The sequence below is a fragment of the Octodon degus genome, unplaced genomic scaffold (assembly GCF_000260255.1).
Source record: "Octodon degus isolate 3935 unplaced genomic scaffold, OctDeg1.0 scaffold00355, whole genome shotgun sequence".
In the NCBI taxonomy this organism is placed as follows: domain Eukaryota; kingdom Metazoa; phylum Chordata; class Mammalia; order Rodentia; family Octodontidae; genus Octodon; species Octodon degus.
Window position 1 is genome coordinate 681747 of NW_004524931.1, and position 19302 is coordinate 701048.

At 51.7% G+C, this 19302-nt stretch overlaps 1 protein-coding gene and 1 long non-coding RNA gene across 3 annotated transcripts in view; one reads left to right on the top strand and one right to left on the bottom strand.

Moving 5' to 3' along the window:
* Positions 1-17456, top strand: part of LOC111814561 — a 30450-nt gene extending 12994 nt beyond the window's left edge. The window contains exons 2-4 of the long non-coding RNA XR_002819523.1: positions 3597-3601; positions 6653-6660; positions 17445-17456. This is a non-coding gene — a long non-coding RNA (uncharacterized LOC111814561). The remainder of the gene's footprint in view (positions 1-3596; positions 3602-6652; positions 6661-17444) is intronic.
* Positions 1-19302, bottom strand: part of Tead4 (TEA domain transcription factor 4) — a 58554-nt gene that overhangs the window by 8461 nt on the left and 30791 nt on the right. For both annotated transcript variants that reach the window (XM_023708386.1, XM_004648147.3), the window contains exons 3-9: positions 12312-12376; positions 11929-11991; positions 7878-8006; positions 6525-6568; positions 6060-6115; positions 4249-4388; positions 3378-3551 (exon numbers count right to left, since the gene is read on the bottom strand). In XM_023708386.1, the coding sequence (XP_023564154.1) occupies positions 3378-3551; positions 4249-4388; positions 6060-6115; positions 6525-6568; positions 7878-8006; positions 11929-11991; positions 12312-12376 (671 nt within the window). The remainder of the gene's footprint in view (positions 1-3377; positions 3552-4248; positions 4389-6059; positions 6116-6524; positions 6569-7877; positions 8007-11928; positions 11992-12311; positions 12377-19302) is intronic.

Here is a 19302-nt window from a genome sequence, read left to right on the forward strand (position 1 = left end):
TTTCTTTTTCCTTCCTTCCTTCCTTCCTTCCTTCCTTCCTTCCTTCCTTCCTTCCTTCCTTCCTGGGTGGTACCAGGGATCGAACTCGCAACCTTGCGCTTGCCAGGCAGGCACTTATGCTGCTGAGCTATCTCCTGTGTTGGATGCCGAACATCTCTACTCATCAGAGAAATGTAAATCAAAGCCAAGGGAGGTTCTACCACATAGCTATTAGGATGGCTGTAATCACAGAAACTATCAAGTATTGGTAAGGATACAAAGAAACCCAAGAGAGGGGCTGAGGAGATAGCTTGGCAGTCTAAGCACTGCCTGGCAAGCACAAGGACCCAGGTTCAATCCCCACTACCACATGCTGTGCCAGCCCTGTGGCGTGCCAGCCCTGTGGCAAACCAGCCACCAAAATTGGGCATGGTGGCACACACCTGTAATCCCAGCATGGAGGAGGTTGAGACAGGAGGATCACTATGAGTTTGAGTTGCGTCGTGAGACCCTGCACCAAATAAATAATTTTTTTTAAAAAAGAAAGAAACACAGGGGGCTCAGGCAGGAGGATCTCTGAGTTTTGAGGCCAACCTGGGCTACATAGTGAGTTCAAAGCCAACCTAGACTTTAAAAGAAAGAAAGAAGGACCAGCCAAATAGCACAGCAGATTAAAGTGCCTGCAAGCAGGTGCAGGGGCTGGGAGTTCGATCTCTGGCCTTCTGGGGGTCCTGCCCCCAGGGCATGCTGAGACAGCAATTGAGACTGGGTGTTATTGCGCATGCTTATAATCCCAGCTCTTAGGAGGTTGTAAACAAGAGAATCACTAGGAGTCCGATCTAGTAAAAAAAAAAAAAAAAAAAAAAAAAGGCTCTTAAAAAATAGATCTTCTCATTTGTAGAAACTTGTTTATGATACAGATCGCTTACGCAAACTACTGGTCAGTCAAGTATAGGGATATAAAAATGTTATTTCAAACAGGAATCTTTTCTTAGAAGATACTACAAGATGCACTGAAGAAAAATGAGGGGAGTAGATCAGTAAAGAAGCAATGAGATCTAGGAAAGCATTTCTAACATAGGAGAAATTCAGGAGGACAGCTGCAGCATTCAGACTGAAAGGAGGCAGAGGAGGCATCGAGGAGGAGAGTCACGAGAGAAGAGCAACTTAATAGGCTTGATATTTGGAAAACATACTTTTTCCTAACTTTATGCAGTGGTTCTGGTGGAGTAATTTGTAAAATTTTAAGAATAAATTTGGTCAGGCATGGTGCGGCACACCCGTAATCTGAGCTACTCAGGAGACTGGGACAAGAAGATCTCAAATTTGAGGTTAAGCCTGGGAAATTTAGTGAGACCCAGTCTTGAAACACGATAGGGTGGAGGATATAGCAGAAAATGCCCCCCAGCTAGTCTGCTAGCTGCGGAGGTAATAGTTCCAGTTCCTGTTACTTTTTTGCTGTTCACTGTGATGCACATTGTATAAACTGATCCCCAAACGGCAAGCCACTCTGCCCCTGTACTTCCTGCTTGCTTATCCCAGTAGCCCTAGACCACCTAAGATCAGGGCCTGATATTTTGGGAAGGATCCCAATTAGTGTTCTTTGACATAAAATAAATCTACCTCCAAACCCTGGGTGTTGTTTCAGTGTTTCTGCTTGTCACTGCATTGTAAAAAATAAAAACATTAATTATCTTTTTTAAAAGACAGCTAGGGCCAGGTAGATGGCTCAGTAGAATAAGGGCTTCCCTGGCAAGTGCAAGGGCCTGAGTTCAATCCCTGGCTCTGCCAAAAAAAAAAAAAGAGGAGAGTTTCGGTGAGGAGATAGCTCCATAGCATAAGTGCCTGCCTAGTGAGTGCAAGGTCCTGAGTTCAATCCCCAGTACCAAAAACAAACAAACAAAGAAAAACAGCCACTAACATTTACTGGGATTGCCTCCTGGGGCTGGGATGTGGGGAAGAAGACAGGAATCTGATGCACTTCATTAGAAAGCCTCTTTGATTAATAGTTTAACTGAACATCCATGATTTAAAGCAGCAGGGGTACAGCTCAGTGTTATAGCATGGACTTAGCATGTGCAAGACCCTGGGTTTAATCCCCAGCACCAAAAACAGGAAAAAAAAAAAAAAAAAAAAAAAAAAAAAAAAAAAAAAAAAAAAAAAACACCTACCACCAGCCATGGTGACACACTTCTATAATCCCAGGATTCAGAAGGCTAAGGCAGAAGCACTGGGCTACACAGCAAGACTCGCCTCAAAACAAACAAACCCCTACTACCCATTTTTCATTTTTCAGCATAGAATAAAACCCAGACTTCTGTATAATCAGCACCTTCCAGGGTTCAAATCACCCTTCCATTATGCTTGTTACTATTTCTGTTCTCACAGCTTTGCCATGGCCTTCCGCACAGCCTTCTTTGTGAAGAAACTATTCCCGAGTGCCCACCTCTTCCCAATAGAACCTGCTCATCCCTAAAGCCAGGTCCAATCTCCATCCTGCTCACAGCCCCTTGTTTTTAGCTGAGTGCAAACATGAAGCATCTGACGGACGAGGGGCCCCTGGTTCCAGCCCACCCAGAATAACACACAGACCTCTGTGGGTGAACATGCCTCTTTCTAGGACCACAAAGCTTCCAGAGTATCAGAGTGGTATGGGAACCACCAGTGCTGAGAGAACTGAAGGGCAATGCAAGAGGGACGTGGCAGTGGCCAAGCCTGGTGCTGGGACACTGAGAATGATGTGGAGGCCAAGGCTTTAGTGCCCTTCCTTGGCATGGCCTTGGCCTGCTGGTGTCTGACTGGCCTTGCCCTGTGACCTCCCACAGTTCCAGATCCCCTAGGAGCAGTTTCTACAGTGCTGAGTGGGGCCAAGTCTTGGGCTGGAATGGGACGTGGGTTCTTCTGGGGTAGCCTGACCTGGAACAGCACAGGCTGGGTGACAGACCCCATCCCCATATGCCCCTTCTCCCAGCTCTGTCCAACTTAATTAACATGGTCTGGACAGTGCTGGAGGTCTGGCTGCCTCTCTGCAGACCCAGGACCACATTGGAGTTGCCCTTCAAAGATGGCTATGGCAGAAGCTCCAGGATGGCTCTTCTCCCATCCTTCACTTCCCATGAGTCTTTGGCCGGTACTTCAACTTCCTCTCAGCCACATTTTCTACCTGGCTGCCACAACCACCATCAGGAAGGGCCTGCAGTCCTGAAAGCATGGTGCACAGCGCTCAGCCCGCACACAGGAGGCCTGTGTCCAGTCCTTTCACTCTTGTTCTCTGGCACCCAAGCCCCACCCTTTTTGCTCTTCCTTCCTGGCCCCTCAAGCTCACCCCACCCTCCTACCCCCATACCACCACCACAAATGCTCTGGGAGGGGAAGGAGGGGTTTATTCCAGGGCTTACCCAAAACTTCACGAGAAAAAAGGCATTGGAAGGCCCCCGTTCGAAGAGCTCCTTGAGCCCGCCCTTCTTTTCTGGGAATTTGTCATAGATCTGGCGGATATCTACGGCTTCGAGGTAGGGGTCGCTGTAGCTTGGACTTGATTGGCCGATGTGCACGAACAGGTGTTTGTTGTACTGTGTAAGGAAGGGTGGTCTGAGAGACAAAGGAAGGCAGGGCAGACAGAGTGGGCCAGAGCTTCCCTGCCCTTCTGGAGCTCACTGCTCCTGTTTCCCCACTGGGAACTGCTAGCCCAGTTCTTTAATTTCATACTGGGTTTCTGGGGAGGAATGTGGTTGGTTAATAGGTTCCTCAGTTAAAAGACACTTAAGGACTGCTGAAATCAGGCCTCTCATCTTCCTCTGAGTACTAGTCTGGTCTTTGAAGGTGACACTGGGCACCCAGAACCCTAGGCACTGACGGGGACAGCCCAGAGGTAGCCACTCATCCCAGATGGTCTTCCAGAAGATGTGAATCAGAGGTAGCAGTCTCCTCAACTTTCCCAGCCCCTCAGAGCCAGAGAGTGAAAAGAAGGATATGGGGCAGCTTGGGATGGAAGCAACTTTGGACTAAGAGGGAGGAATCGCAGGGAAGGGGGAGGAGGAGCCTGCACAGCAGGGAGGGAATGGAAGGCAAGTCAGGGCTTGGGACGGGAGTAGTGTGACAGAGAACAGAGACAGGGAAGAAGGTGGAGTGAGGAAGAGGATGAGGGCCAGCCAGGAAGTCTAAGCTAACCCTAAAGAGTGCGAAAGAAGACATACAAGATAGCCAAGAGCAGGTGGAGAGAGAGCCAAATGAGGCTGTGTGGGCATGGGACCCTTGTGCAGGACTCACCGTGTCTGGGTCCTGCTGCTGCTCCAAGAAGGCAGAGAACTCCAACATCCAGAGCTTGGAGCTGGCCACACTGCGGCCCTGCCATGGGGGTGCTGGGGGTGCTGAGGGCGATGGGGTGGGTCCTGCAGCAGACTCAAATCCTGCACGCAGTGGGAGAGGTACATGGAAGCTGTCCGTCCAGGTGCCCTCCCCACCCACACCCTCCACAAGGACTCCAGCTCCCTAGGGAGAGCTGTGTCTGCCACGGAGGAAGATGGCACACACAACTGGAATGTCTGAGACAGCTGTAGCAGAACCAAACTCGAGGGAGACTGGGCCCTAAAGGCCTGCCAGAACAGGCACTGGTGGGCGCGTGTCCTCAACAACCGCTGGTCTGGAGAGGAAGATGCCTGACTAGCCTAGAGCTGCTCCTCTGGTGGCAGAACAGAACCTGGCCCAGAACAGGCCTGCAGTACAGTGTCACTAACAAATGAACAGGATCCAAGTGGGACCCAGAAGAAGGCAGCATTGTAAAGGGTTGAGGTACACAGGGAGAAACTCTGGGTGTAGACATTCTAAGCCAAGGAGACAGCAGAGGTGAGTGCCAGGCTGGGAGCCAACTTGCTGAGTCTAGAAACTTGGTGGGTGCAGGATGCAGAGAGAGGGTAAATCTGGGCAGTAGCAGGAAATGAGATGCCACAGACAGATGTGACAGCTTGCCCAAAAGGAAGTGACGCCGGGTCACAGAGTTCAGAGAGAGGACGTGGAGATAGAAGGGGAGAAATGTCAGCACTTGGTAACAGTGGCCTGTGAGGGACACAACTCTAGATGACCCAGCATTTCCATCAGCAGTGTGGTCAACTGCAGCACCGGTTGGAGGGAGGGAACTCAGGGGCCTGTGGAGGAGGAAGCCGAGAAGGGACAGTGGTGGTGGGTGACAGCCAGGCAGAACGTATCAGCCAGGGTTCAATGCATCTGCTGAGCCATCTGTTCATTTAGCAAGCATCAATAACGAGGAACTGTGTCATGCCCATGTGTGACACAATCCAGGATTCGTTAGCCACAGGCAGGGAAGATGATGATGAAGATCACCATGTGGTGGAGGTGAGCACACAGCATGAGGAAAGGCAAGGCCAGGTTAGTTGCCAGGCTAGTAGGGAGTGGGGGGCCAGGAAGGAGCGTGCACAGAGAGCCACGAGGGGTGACTAGAGGTGACCAGGAACCCAAGGCTATGCAGATTTATGTAGTTGCCTCAAACTACAGAAGTGTTAAACCTGGAAGCAACATGGAAGGACTGGCACCCTAGAGTGTCACAGGATGGCAAAGGGTGATGTGGAGCCAGTTAAGAGGTCACTGCAGTAACCCATGCAAGTATGAGGGGACCCAAGCTAAGGCTGCATCAGTGTAGGCAGAGAGCAGAGGACTGAACCGGACTTGGTAACACTCTGTGTGGGGTGACGGAGAACAATACTTAGGTACCCAGGATGGCAGGAAGCCCAGGGGCTTGGCCCAGACTGTTAGCAATAAGGTAGCCTCCAAGCTGGGGGGAAGATGGTGCCCTGGTGCCAGGACATGTCCTAGGAGGGGTGGAGTGGAGTAGAGCCTGGGTACACCTGGCCAGCTTCCCTGCCTAGCCCCTTCTGGTCCTTTTCCCTGAGGTCCCCTCAGCTAGAAAGAGGCCAGACTGCAGGCAGCAGCCCAGGACACAGCCTGGGCCCACAGCAGGGCAGCATGTAGGATGGACTTGCAGGGGTCTAGCTGCTGGGGCTGGGCCCAGGTAGGAGATACCACAGGGGCACGAGGCACAGTGGAGCCATCCTGTGCCAACCTACCTGGCAGAGGCAGCGGAGGCTGGACGCTGTAGGCTTGTTGAGAGAAAGGTTTCACACTGTGGGGTAAGGAAAGAAGAGACATCAGCTGCCTGGAAGAGGCCCGCACGCGCTGTGTGGCAGACCTGTCTGACCATTAGGGGACTCAGTGCCTTCACCTCCCATCTTTCCCCACCACCTCGCTCAGCTTCCATGGCTAATCCAAGGGAGCAGCACATCTGCTGGGGAATTTGCCCTTCCCCAGCCTCCCCAGCCAGCCTGCAGTGTGACTCTTTGCTTCCTTCCCCAAGTGCTAAGCTCAGCCCTGGCCACACCCTGCAGGAACAGTTCTGGCAAATAGCACCCCAGGGTGTGGGCACTGCACATAGATTGTGTCTCATCCCACCCCTGTGGCTAGGCTTGGTTTCCTGAGTTTCCGGTTTGACTTCAGTTCAGAGTAACTAGTGGCAGATACCAGGCCATACTCACTCATGGGATGTTCCAGCTTGGCCTGGTAAAGCTCCTTGCCAAAACTGAGAAGGAAAAAGGTACAGTCAGCACAGCTGTGCGACACAGGGGCCCACACTGAGGGAGATGAAGCAGGGCCTTGGCTGCAGGGAGCTGTGTGCTGACCCCAGCCGGAGGAGGAAGGGATGCAGGTATCCTTGTCCCATTTGCTAATGCTAGCCGGCTGCAGGGCATCCCCACGTGTGCTAGGCTCTGGCACAGCTTTGTGGATGAGGCGCTCCACAGACAAAACACGCAGGTTTGCAATCACTGCACACTGTCTTCCTCCTGTACAGATTCCTAGAGCACTTCAGCATGTAAGCTTCTAAAGCCCCAAGGGCAGTGGTGGTGAACCTATGGCTTGTGTGCTGCAGTGGCCACAGCCCTTTTGGGGAGCACACAAAGTACCCCAGGAGCTGAGCATCGCCAACAGTTGATTCTTCTAAACTAAAGCCTCGGTATTCAAGTTTAATTCCAGCATTAGCACTTTAAGATAAGTAAGTGGGTTTTGGGTTGTAGTCTGGGCACTCCTTTGATGGCGATTCACCATCACTGGCCTGAGGTCAAGAAAGCTACTTAGGGCGGCTCAGGGCGCAAATCAGTGGTATAGCATGTGCTTAGCATGCCCAAGGCTCTGGGTTCCATCTCCAGCGCCAAAACAAAATGTATAAGTGTCAAATGGCACCGGCCCAGATGATCACTTTTTGTTACATCTCTTTAACATTCTAATACATAGTACTCTCTGGAGGAATTTTTGAAATATGAGGGATGAGGGGCCCACAGAACACAGGGCCTGTCCTTTCCCCATGTGACCAGGGCAGTGCTGTTGGTCCTTACAGCTCAAAGATCCAGTGAGTTCACAGCTTCTGGAACATTTTCAGTGTAGGCCTAACCTGGCCTCGGCTGAGGGGCTGGGAAATGTGATATCTAAGCCATGGTTTGCGCCCAGGAACAGCTCTGCTCCACCTGGAGGGAGGCGGTGCTGGGGTTCTGAGCAGGAGGAGTGGCCTCGGGCTGAGTGGCCCCTCCACAGGGCCGCATGTACAGGTGCTAATGCCAGGTCCTCCAGCTTCAGCTCTACTCCCTGGACTTGAGCTTCCTCATCATGGCTCAGCTGTCAGCTCATAGCTGGCCACTTTGCCCTGGTTAAAGACCAGCTGGGTCACACCAAGGGTCCCAACAACATGGTTCCATCAGTTGAGCCGCGACTCAGGGCAACCCCGGTCCTGGTACCCTCCTCCCCCCTGGCACTCCTGACCTGAAAGGACACAAGTGAGAAAAACTAGAACATACTGGGCTCTCTGCTCCTGGCTCGCAGATGGTCAGCCCACTTACCCCTGAGATGGCTGGGCAGCCTGGGCCCCGGGCGAGGGCCACTTTCCTGTGGAAGGCGGTGGCTGAGATGATCTGGGCAGATGACAGGGCAGCCATGCTCTGCAGCGCCTTGTCCTTAGCTGCCTGATCCTGAGGGGACAGTGGGAGGGAGGACCTCAGCAGGACACCATGCAGGCTCAGGCGAGGCAGCAGCTGGCCTAGGAGTGAGGAAGCTGGTCGAACGACCATGGTCAGGAAGACCTATGGGCCAGCTACTAAGTCTGTGTAGCACTACTGATTTAGCTTACACTGTCACTTGGTTTCTCTGATCAGTTTCCTTTGTCACAGAGGCAAAGTATTTCCCTGCCTCTATGTCATCAGAGTTTAAAAGGAGGTCATCTGCCAGACTACATTTTTTTTTTCATTCAGTCCTAGGGGTAGAACCAGGGTTTGCATATGCTACCAAAGTGGTCTACCATGTGCAAGGGCCTGGATTCCATCCCCAACTCCAGGGAGAGGGAGGGGGACAAGGCGGGGAGGGAAGAGGGAGAAGGGAAATTAACAACAAGAACCTTTATCCTTCAGCGGACTACACACTTGCTTAGTTAAGCACAGGGGCCAGGGTTCGATCCTTGGCACCACATGCTGCGCCAGCCCCACCCCCAGGTGCGCTGAGCCAGCGATGGAGTCCAGGCATGGTGGTGCACACCTGTAATCCCAGCACTAGGGAGGCAGACATTAGGAGGATCACTATGAGTCTGAGCTGTGTAGTGAGACCCTGCACGCACACACACACACACACACACACACACACACACACACAAACAAACACTTTATCCTTGTTCATGCCTATACACCTAAACTTCAACATCTAGATGGTATGGACGCTGATAAGGATCCACTGGTGTCTTCTCAACGTGCAGTAGGGATCATCCCTGGCCACACAGGTTGTCAGAGGCAAAGGACAGTGTCCCCTGGCCCTACCTGCCTTAGTCCTGCACTGTAGGCACTGTGGGACTCACCTACTTTTCAAGTGTCAAAATGTCAGTATCCACCATCTGCTCTCTGTGGGTTCAACGAACCCAAACAGCAGGTTCAGCCTGCATAGACCCTGAACACAGAAGCATTTAGGAAGTCCTTGGTATGACCCTGATAATGGCCATATTGGGCTCAAGGCGTTACTCCATGGTGGAGCACTTGCCTAGCATGTGCAAGGCCCGTGTCGCCACCCCCGACCCTCCAAACATAAATGCCAGAACAATGTTAGACTTGTATACACCAATGGCTTCCCTCCTGGCTCCACAGTCCCAAAGGGGCTTCAAAACTGACGAGACATTCTCTATTTCTAAAAGCCTAATGTGAATTTCATCTTTGTCCAGAATAAGACCTCACACATTGACTGAGACCATAAATGCTATACAACATGTGCAGCTTTACAGGTGCTAAATAGCCTGGTTTGGTTGACTCCAAAGTTTTGATTAGAAATTCTGAATATTTACGATAAAGTGTGTGTGTGTGTGCATTCGCACATGCTAGACACAGAAGTTAGGGCTTCATGAACCATAAGCACGTGCTCTACCACCAAGCCAAATCCCTTTTTTTTTTTTTTTTTGCCAACCCCCTAAGTACGATGAACTGTTTAAAATGAAAAAACAAATGAACCATGAAGTTGATAGACACAGGCTTTTTTTGAATGCTACAGGAGTTGAGGACTGTGAGACGTCCTTGTGGCTGATCATCTCCCTGATCCCCAGGACAGCCTTGATCCACAGAGGCAGGAAGTAGAGTGGCCCCAAAGCTCAGAGGTGCCCACCCGGAACCCAGCACTGTTTGGCTGTGTAGCCAGCACACTGTCCCAGGGTGTGGCCACTGACAGCACATGGAAGATTCTAAGCATGTTACCCACTTTAACGCCCAGGAAGATAGAGAACAGCAAGGAACCCCATTATAAAGTGAAGAACCTGAGGCTGGAGCCGTGGACACAGCTTGGTGGTAGAGCCCCTTTATCCCGGACTTTCCCTTCAGAAGACAGAACAACTTGGCGGGCTGTGCGCCAGACTCTGAGATCAACCCCAGCATGGTGAGGCCGGACAGCTCCACCCACTGCATGCCGGCAACTCGCATCCCTTCCCGGATTCCTGGTCCAAACAAATGACGGGGCTCAGGAAACCACATCCTCAGCGGCTTAGCTAGGAGTCAGGAGGAAGTGGAAGGGAAGACAGGGAGGGACACCAGTGGCCAGGAGCAGAGCCGGGAGTCCTGAATGCTCCAGTGAGTGGATCTCCAGTCCACAGGGAACTGCTAGACTCCATATCACTGTCACCTCATGCAGATAGGGGAGGTAAAAGGAGCCCCAGGAGGCTGTGTGACCTGCCCATGCACCTGAGGTCTCAGAGGGAAAGACAAGGCTTGCAGCATGGTCACAGCCCAAAGATGGCCTTGCTACCTGGCCTTGCTGTTGACCCAGCATCTGCTCGCTTTAGATCCGAGAACCCTTTTAAGAATAGGACAAAATCTCTCTAGGAAGATGTTCTCTCTAGGAAGGCATACATACACATGGAAGTTTGCCCGTGGTAGCGGGTTTGTGGCTCCAGCCCAGCAGTCCACAAACAGCTCTCCTTGACCCCAAGTGGCAGCCCAAGGAAAGGGTGCATGTGACTGAACCACACTGGGCAGTACAGTAGCCCCACAGGAATTGACCCTTCCCCTGGATGCTCTAAAACATGACACTGGGAAATCTGTCCTCCATTCTGACACCAGCCAGAGGCCCAGCAAGTTGGGGGCAGACAGAAAAAGGACACAAAGAGTAAGCCGGGCTCCAAGCAGGGCCTGCAGCTGTGGCCAGGCCACTTGTCCCAGAGATAGACGAACAAGGTCCCTGGCCACAGCTGTGGGGTGCAGTGACAGTTGGGCTGGTGGTGGGCGTGGCTTCCTAGAAACCAGCAATGTCTATGCTTCCCACCAACTTGACGATTTAAGAGACCAATGTTAGGGCCTTAGACTATGGGGCCAGCTTGGACTTGTGAGATGCCTCTGACTCTTAAACTAGGTTCTGAAGTGCTCTGGGGCTCTTGCTTAGTAGAGACACAGGCTGTATGGCAGGGGAGCTCTCTAGCCTGCCCCTCACAGCCTAGCTATAAGACCAGCCCCTCAGCACTGTGGGTAAGATTTCATTGGGAGAAAAAAATAAAAGGATTTTCATTGCTTTAAAATCTATTTTTTTTTTTTTTTTCCTTTGTAGCTGGGTATGGTGGCACACACCTGTAATCCCAGCACTTAGTCGTCTGAGGCAGGAAGATCTCCACAAGTTCAAGGCTGGTTTGGAATACATAGTAAGTTCAAGGCCAGCCTGAACTGCATAGCAAGAATAAAAAATTTTTAAAAGTTTGTAAACTATTTTTATTTTTTTAACTACTTGTTTAATCCAATGGCCCACATGTTAGATTTGTTTCCAACTGGCTACAATGGTTCTGTTGTAAACACCTCTGTTGTTAGCCCTAGTAACCACCAAAAAAACCACCCCAGGTTCTAGAGACTAGGAGGCCTGATTTCCCATCAGGAACCCCATTTGCAGAGGCTTTGCAGGTGGGCAGATCCAGGGAAGCAAAGGAACTGGCATTCCTCATGAGCAAAAGGGATTCCAATAGCCCCTCCTGCAATTCCACCAAACTCTGCCACTCTCGAGGGCTGTGGCTGAGGGTGCTAAAGGGTCTGGAGAAGCCCAGCAATTTGAGAACATCTTCAAGAATGTCTGGAGGGTGACCTTGCTGCTCTGAGCCAGATGAGCCCCTCTGAGCTGAAGCCAGGGGCTATGGACCGGAAGGATCCTGGCCTGTAGACCAGTAGAGTTCGGGTGCCTAATACTCACATACCAGACCCTGAGGTCCAGGGGAGAGCACTCTCAGGCTCATCCTGACTGTCCTCCAGCAGCCCCTGGGCTCAGCACCCAAGCAGCCAGCCCCTGAGCTCACAGGAAGACACTCTACCCTGGAAAAAGAGCTCCAACTTCAGGATAATAGCCACTCAGAGCCCCCGCTGCCTCGCCCCCACCCACTGCTGCTGTTTGCCTTACCTTGAGCTTGGCCTGGATCTCACGGGCTTTGCGTCGAGCCAGTACCTGGATGTGGCTGGAGACCTGCAGTAGGGAGAGAGGGCCCCTGTTCTCACCTCCCAAGCAGCAGTTACCCCAGGCTTGGCCCTCCACCCTGCTCTGTGCACGGACTAAGTAAATGAAAGCCACCCAGGAGGCGCTCAGCGAATCCTGAGTGTGGCTGTTTCAGTAGCCAGGGCAATGTCTGCTGTCTGCTGTCTTTTCTGCTGTCCTGCAGAGGGGTTGCTACTCCCAGTGAGGCAGGAGCCACCCTGTTCCAAGAGCCCATGCTTGGCCTTGGGGAGGGTCAGGACCCTGGGAGCAAGCTAGTACTGCACCCAGGCTGTGCCTGTCTCCCAGCCCACCTGCTTTCTGGTGCGGGTCTTCCCTGTCCGAAGCTTGATGTAGCGGGCAATCAGTTCATTGCGACCTGCAAAGATAGGATGGCCTCTCATTAGAAAAAAGGTCAGAACAAAGGGAAACATGAGGTGACTTCCCAGAGGGACCTCTCCTTGCTCTGCTTGCCCTGGTTGGAGACCTGGGTGACAATTCACCCACGACTGCCGTCCTTGGACCACAGGGATCCCCAGAGCAAGAGGAAACCAAGGCCTCACTGGCTGGGCTGCTGACCTGAGAACACAAATGTTATAATGCCTGCATGTTGCTGGTCACTTAGGGGACCCCAGCATCACTCCCCTCTCTACCCTAGCCTTCCCTGGGGCCTTCTGCACACTTAGGTGGCTCTGTGAAGTGTCTGGCCCTCAGTTGTCCCATGTGAGGTTCCAACAGCCTTTGGAAATGGGCAGAGCCTTATTAGATATCCTGTGTGGGTAATCCAGGGCACAGGCTTCCTACATGCTGAGGTCTCACGTGTACTCAGAGAAGAGGCCTGGGCCATCACTCAGACAGCAGACACTCAGCTGCGTGGCAGAGTCCCACTTAGCCTACTTCCTGCAAAAAATCAGCCAGACAACCAAACCATTCAGCTCCTATTTCTACCCTCAGCTTTGACTCCGGCTGTTAGCAGGTGCTAGGGCTGCAGGACCCTGGACTATAGAAGCCCCAAGCATCCTTGATTATATTATCATCAGTGTCATAACAAAAAACGGCTCCCTGCTTTCAAAGAGCTCAGTACCTTGCTGAGAGAGGGGCACCACACAACATACCCAGCTGTGCTAGAGACAAGGATGGGCTCAGAGGACAAGGAGTCAGTCCAGGTTGGGTGGTCAGGGGCTGAACATCAACCACTGGGGAGGAGTGGATTATAGAAAAGTACCAAGTGAGGAAGAGGAGGGCTCAGGCTGGGGGGGCCACCAGGGAGCTGCTGATGCAGAGGCAGTTGAGCCATGAGGGCTGTCTTCCACTTAGGTTGTAACCAGATCACCTGGCCAGGGCCACACCGGCTGCCCAGCTGACCTTTCCCAGCTGCCAAGGCAGGATCAGAGGCCACCCTCCAGAAGTGCTGCCGGCCAGCAGACTTGTTGGCCTGGGCACTCTGACCTGTCTGTCTGAGGAGGAAGAGAAGAGGGGACCATCTGCCTGCAGGCTGGTCTGCACCTGAAACTGCCGAGTCTAGCAAGATGTTTCTCCTCAGAGCTTTCCAGGGAAAGGCACAGAGCGGCCCCACTGCACTCACCTGTTCTACTCCACTGACAGCAGGCACCCACACTGCCACTACAAGATGCAAAACTTGTAATCTCCAGTGTCAAGGATCACAGGACTTGAGCCTGGGGAGCCAGGCTGAGCCCTTGGCTTCAGGAAGGAGCTTCAGAACTGTGGGAAGCAATCCCCTCAGACCTCACCCTGATCCTTCACTCTATTTTTTCTTTTTTGCCCTTTCTTAACACTTGGAGGCAGAGCCTTGCTAAATCCCCAGAATGGGTTCAAACTTGTGATTGTCCTGCTTCGGCCTCCCAGCATGCTGGGACTATAGGAATGAGCCACCATATCTGGCCTTGCCTTCTCTTCTTCTTCGTCTTCCTTCTTTTTTTTTTTTGGTGGAACCAGGATGAACTCAGGCCCTTGTCCTTGCCAGGGAAGCACTTCTTCCATTGAGCCATCTCCCCAGCACCCCTTGTCTTCTTAAATCTATTCCTTTAAGGTTTTTCCTGTCCAACTACAATTTTACAGACTTAGAAGCTAGACCTTGAGTCTGGGTGAGTGAGAACACTTGCTGTATCAGTTTACTTCTCTGAAAAATGGACACATCTTTGGCCTAAGTAAGGAGTCATGTTCAGGAACAGAAGGGTCAAGGAATGAGGGAGAAGAATGGCAGGAGTCCTGAGGTTGGTGGCTGGAGGGGTGGGGAAGACAGGGGACTCTGGAGACAAGCAACACCCAGGGGACAAGGCCACAGCCTCACCAAGTCTATCTCTAACACTTGGCACCAACTGAACAAATGAGTGACTGAAGACTGAATGAAGTGAGTCTTTGAATTTTTAAAATGTACCCAGAACTGGGCTATTTACCAGAACTCTCATCATGGGCCAAACAACCATGACCTGCCCTCCTACTTGGGTTTTCTTCTCTCAGTCTATTCTCCACATAGACTCAGTAGTCATCTTAGTAAAACCCAAAGCCATTGCCGGCTTCCCATCTTCCAAAGAATAAAAGGGTCTAAGTTGCTATGTTTGGTGGCACATGCTGTAACCCCAGCACTATGGGACACTGAGGCAGGAGGATCGCCAAGTTTAAGTTTCGCCTGTGCAAAGGAACTGGCCCAGCCTGGGTAACTTAATGAGACCTTATCTCAAAATTAAAAAAAAAAAAATACAAAAGAGCTGCTGATGTAGCTTAGTGTATCAAGGCAGTAGGTTTAATTCATAGTAGTGAAAAAAAAAAAATCTAAATCCTGCCAAGCTAACCTGGGCATCATAATGACACCTTATCTCTGAAAAAGTAAAAGTTCCCAAGTCCTTACGATAGCCCTCCTGGTTCGTGCCCTTCACCCTAACCTCTTCCATATCCTGAAGGTGCCAGGCTCACTGCCCACAGGGCCTCTGCTCCCTCCAGGGAACATTCTGACAAGACGTGCTGGTCGTGAGGCTTGGACACCACTGTCTTACGGCATCCTCCCTGGCCACGTGAGAGCACTGAGGTCTGGTCCTCCCCACTCCCCCCACCCCAGCAGTCTGCCGTCTGGACTTTTCTCCCACACACCTCCACCACACCCAAGGAGTCTCCAAGAGAAAAGTGATTTTCTAAAATCTGTTCATGACTTATCTATACAGGCCACTCAGAAAAGGGCCTGTGTGTTGTATGCACTCGACCAGCAATTGTTACATGAATGACAGAGAGGTGGGCTATGATAAGATATTGACCTGGGAAAGTGACCCAGCATTCTAAAACAAGGGTGAGAGCTAAACTGCCTCCGTCTCCTAGAGTGTGGGATTAGAGGTAGGAGCCACCAGGGCAGCAGTCTGAGGTAAATGGCAAGGCACTGGTCTCTCGGAAGCCTTTCTATACATGAGCAAATCTATAATTTTGTGGGGCCTGAGAAATTTAAAAGTTGAGAGGCTATTGTTGAGGAAAAGCATGAGAAATACAAGGACAAGGCCTTGGGTTCCAGCCCCAGCACTACAAAAATAGTTAAATCAAAAGCTCCCAAGGTTCTGAAGACAAAGTAAGTCTGTACAGAAAATGGGCCCAGCTGCACATCTCCCAGACCCCACCCCAGGAATCAGCACCAGTAAGTGGGAACACAGCCCTAAATTCAGATCAACACAGACATGTGCCTTCTGACCTGGGCCACCAGAGGGGCAGAGGCAGACAGGAGGAGCGCATGGCCTATTCAGTCACCACGTTGAGGACACCCTGCACCTGCCATAGCGCCCTCTCCTGGGGACCTGCACTCTGTTCTCCAGTGTGTACTTCCTTAATTCTGCCCTACATGCTTTCTAATGTCTCTCCCTGACACATCCTATCATGCAACCGAGGACCTCCCCTGCATGGGGTGAGTCGAGGTGCTCTCTCTTCTCTGGGGTACCTCCCCAGACCCCACCTGGTAACATCACTGATACTTCAGTAGAGCAGCTTTAACAATTAAATTCAGTGAGCTGGGCATGGTGGTACATGCCTATAATCCCAGCACTCAGGAGGCTGAGGCACAAGGCTTGTCCTGAATTCAAGGCCAGCCTGGTTACATGGCAAAAATAACTTGAGGGCTGGCCAAATAGCTCAGCGAATTAAAGCACCTGCAAGAAGGGGCAGGGGCCGGGGGGTTGATCCCCAGGCCTGCCATGCTGTCCCCGTCCCCGTCCCCGTCCCCGTCCCCATCCCCGTCCCCATCCCCAGGGTGTGCTAAGAAGGCAATTGAGACTGGGCGTGGTGGCACACATCTATAGTCCCAGCATTTGGGAAGCTGTAAACAGGCAGATCACTATGAGTCTGATCTAGTAGTGAGGGGGCCTGCCCCTTAGCTCAGTTCTTTAAGTGGCTACTTCAACAAAGCAGTCAGGCTCAGATTGCTGTGGTTCGATCCCCACAACTCCAGCCAGCCAGCCAAACATGCCCTGAAGGCATTCGGAGCCAGCCCCCACCCCCCCAAAAAAAAATCCTGATCTAGTAGTAAGACCCTGAACACCCTGTAGACCCCCCCAAAAAACAAACAAACAAACAAACAAACAAACCCTCAAAGGATGAAGAAAAAACTCCTGTGCCTTGTCCCCACCATGCCCAGGTAATTATACCTATTTATCAGATGAGGAAAACAGAAGCCAGAAAACCTCCCCCAGAATACCTGCCAAGAGATGGATCTAGGAGGACTCACACAGCTGGCTCTTGGTCAGGTCACTTGCCATGGAGCAGGCCCAGGAAGATCCTGGTTAATTCAAAGGCTCTCCCAAGCCAGCCTGCACTGGCTGAGACCTTCACTCCTGGCCCCCTTGCCTCATCCCACACATCTCAGGGCTCTTCAGCCAGAAGGCCATCCTGGCTGAGGTAGGCAGGACAGCTAGAGACAAGCAGCTAAGGCTGGCTCAGCAGTATTTGAAATGGTTTTAACTGTATATACCCTTGTAGGGCAGACTGAGGGTATACATATATACAATAAAGCTAATTAATAGAACCATCACCCCAATACTTGCCCTTTTGAGGGATGTCTGTTTATTGCTTTGTTTTGCTTTGCTTTTTGCGGAACCGGGGATTGAACTCAGGCCCTTATGCTTGCCAGGGAAGCGCTTATTCCACCGAGCCATCTCCCCAGCCCCTGTTTGTTTGTTTTTTTTAAGACAGGATGTCACTATATAGTCCAAGTTGGCCTTGAACTCACTATGTAGCTTTACCAACCTCTAGCTAGAAACTGTCCTGCCTCAGTCTCCCAAGTGCTAGGAGTATAGGCATGTACCATGATGCCCAGCTCAAATACTTACAGTTTTCATACAGAAAATATTTGAAACTTACTCCATTGGGCCTGGGTGATAGCTCAGTGGTAGAGCACTTCCCTAGCATGAAGGAGGCCCTACATTTAATCCCAAGGGAGGGCCAGGCCAGGCTGGCAGGGGTTGCGGGGGATGTGGGGGAAGAGCAGGAAGAAGAAAGGGAAAGAAGTTTTGAAGCTCACAAGATTAACTATCATCAGGGCCAGGGAGATAGCTCAGTGGAATAAGCGCTGCCTGGCAAGCGCAAGGCCCTGAGTTCAATCCCCGGTTCCACCAAAAAAAAAAAAAAAAAAAAAAAAAGATTAACTATCATCACCCTGCTGTGCAACAGGTGTCAAGAAACCACCTCTCCTCCTGCCTAATGGAAACTCTGAACTGTGGAACAGCATCTCCCCATTTCTGGTTGCAGGTGACCCATCCTCTGTCCTCTCCTGTGAGTCTGATTTATTCCGAGTCACATCTAGAGGGTCCCAGCTTCCCTCGGTCTCTGTCCAGGCCTCCCTCCTGCTCCCCACAGCCCCCCTGGGCTCTAATCCCGTCTTCTCCAGCTCTGGCCAGGGTGACAGAGCAGTCACTCCTCCAAATGGAGGCAAGGCCTGCAATGTGCTTAGCGGAGCCGGAGGAGCCAGGCAGCTTCCTTCCTGACACCAGGGCAGTCCTCCAGAGGTCACCACGGGGCCCCATGCTGCCAGGCCCACTGGCATCAAATCCAGGCTGCATACACATGGGACGCTTTCCTCTCTGCCTATGGCTCCTGTGCTCGTGATCCAGAGACCATCTGTCCACTGCACACACCTCCATAGACACAGATACGCACAGGGTCACAGCTTTATGTGCAGTCCACTTCCAATCCTCACACCAGTTCTGTTGCTACCAATATAATCTCCGTGTTACATACAGAGAAACTGAGGCACAAAAAGGCTCAGAAACTTGTTTAAGAACACAGGCCAGGGGCCAGGGAGATAACTCAGTAGAATAAGTGCTTCCCTGGCAAGCGCAAGGGCCTGAATTCAATCCCCAGGTTTGAAAAAAAAAAAACAAAAAAAAACCACAGGTCAAGGGCTGGCCAGATAGCTCAGCAGATTAAAGTGTCTGCTTAAGCAGATGCAGGGGCGGGGTTCGATCCCCTCCTCAGCATGCCATGCTGGCCCTGCCCCTTGGGTGTGCTTGAGAAGGCGATTGAGATTGAGACTGGGCGTGGTGGCGCACACCTGTAATACCAGCACTTGGGAGGCTGAAAATAGGAGAGTCTGATCTATGTAGTGAGATCCTATACTAAAAACAAAAAAAAAGAACACAGGCCAGCAAATGACTGGAACTCAAGTCCATACAGTCTTGTCCAGAACCTGCTTCTTACTATGGCACAGCATTTCTCACACTGAACACTACAGTGTGCTCAGCTCTCTCCATAGGGGGCTGGGCTTGGTGGCCCCCACAGGCCCTCTCCAGGCAGAGGAAAAGCAACCAGACCTCAGGCAGAGGAAGGATTTCTTACAGTCGTATCGACAGTGTTCCATGACTATGACACAACTTTCTCCAGCAGCTGCTGCCTCTGGTTGGCAGTGTGTTCCAGGGCCACTCAGGTCCTGTCCATGCTCAATGGAGCCCCCAGGTCTCTAATTGAAGTACATCCATGGTCCTCTGCCCTGGTCCTCTGGGAGAACATGCCTCATCTTCCCTCTTTTATGCCAGAGGCAACCAGAGCTGGTAGAAGCCAATGCAGCCTGGATGACACGTGTCAGAGGCTACAGAATGAAGGGGACAGGAAGAAGCAAGTGTCCCGACAGTGATGAGTAGTCAGTGCAGAGGATCATGGCACTCAGAACCGGCCAGAGGTGCCAAGTCCTCACATCAGCTCTCAGCAGTACTCTGGCAAAGGAAGCAGGTGGGCAGCCTGGACCTCAGGGAAGGCCAGTTGAGCACTGCGATGTGGCAGGGAGCTTCAGTTAGCCCCACCGAAGGCCTGGGTAGGTGTTGG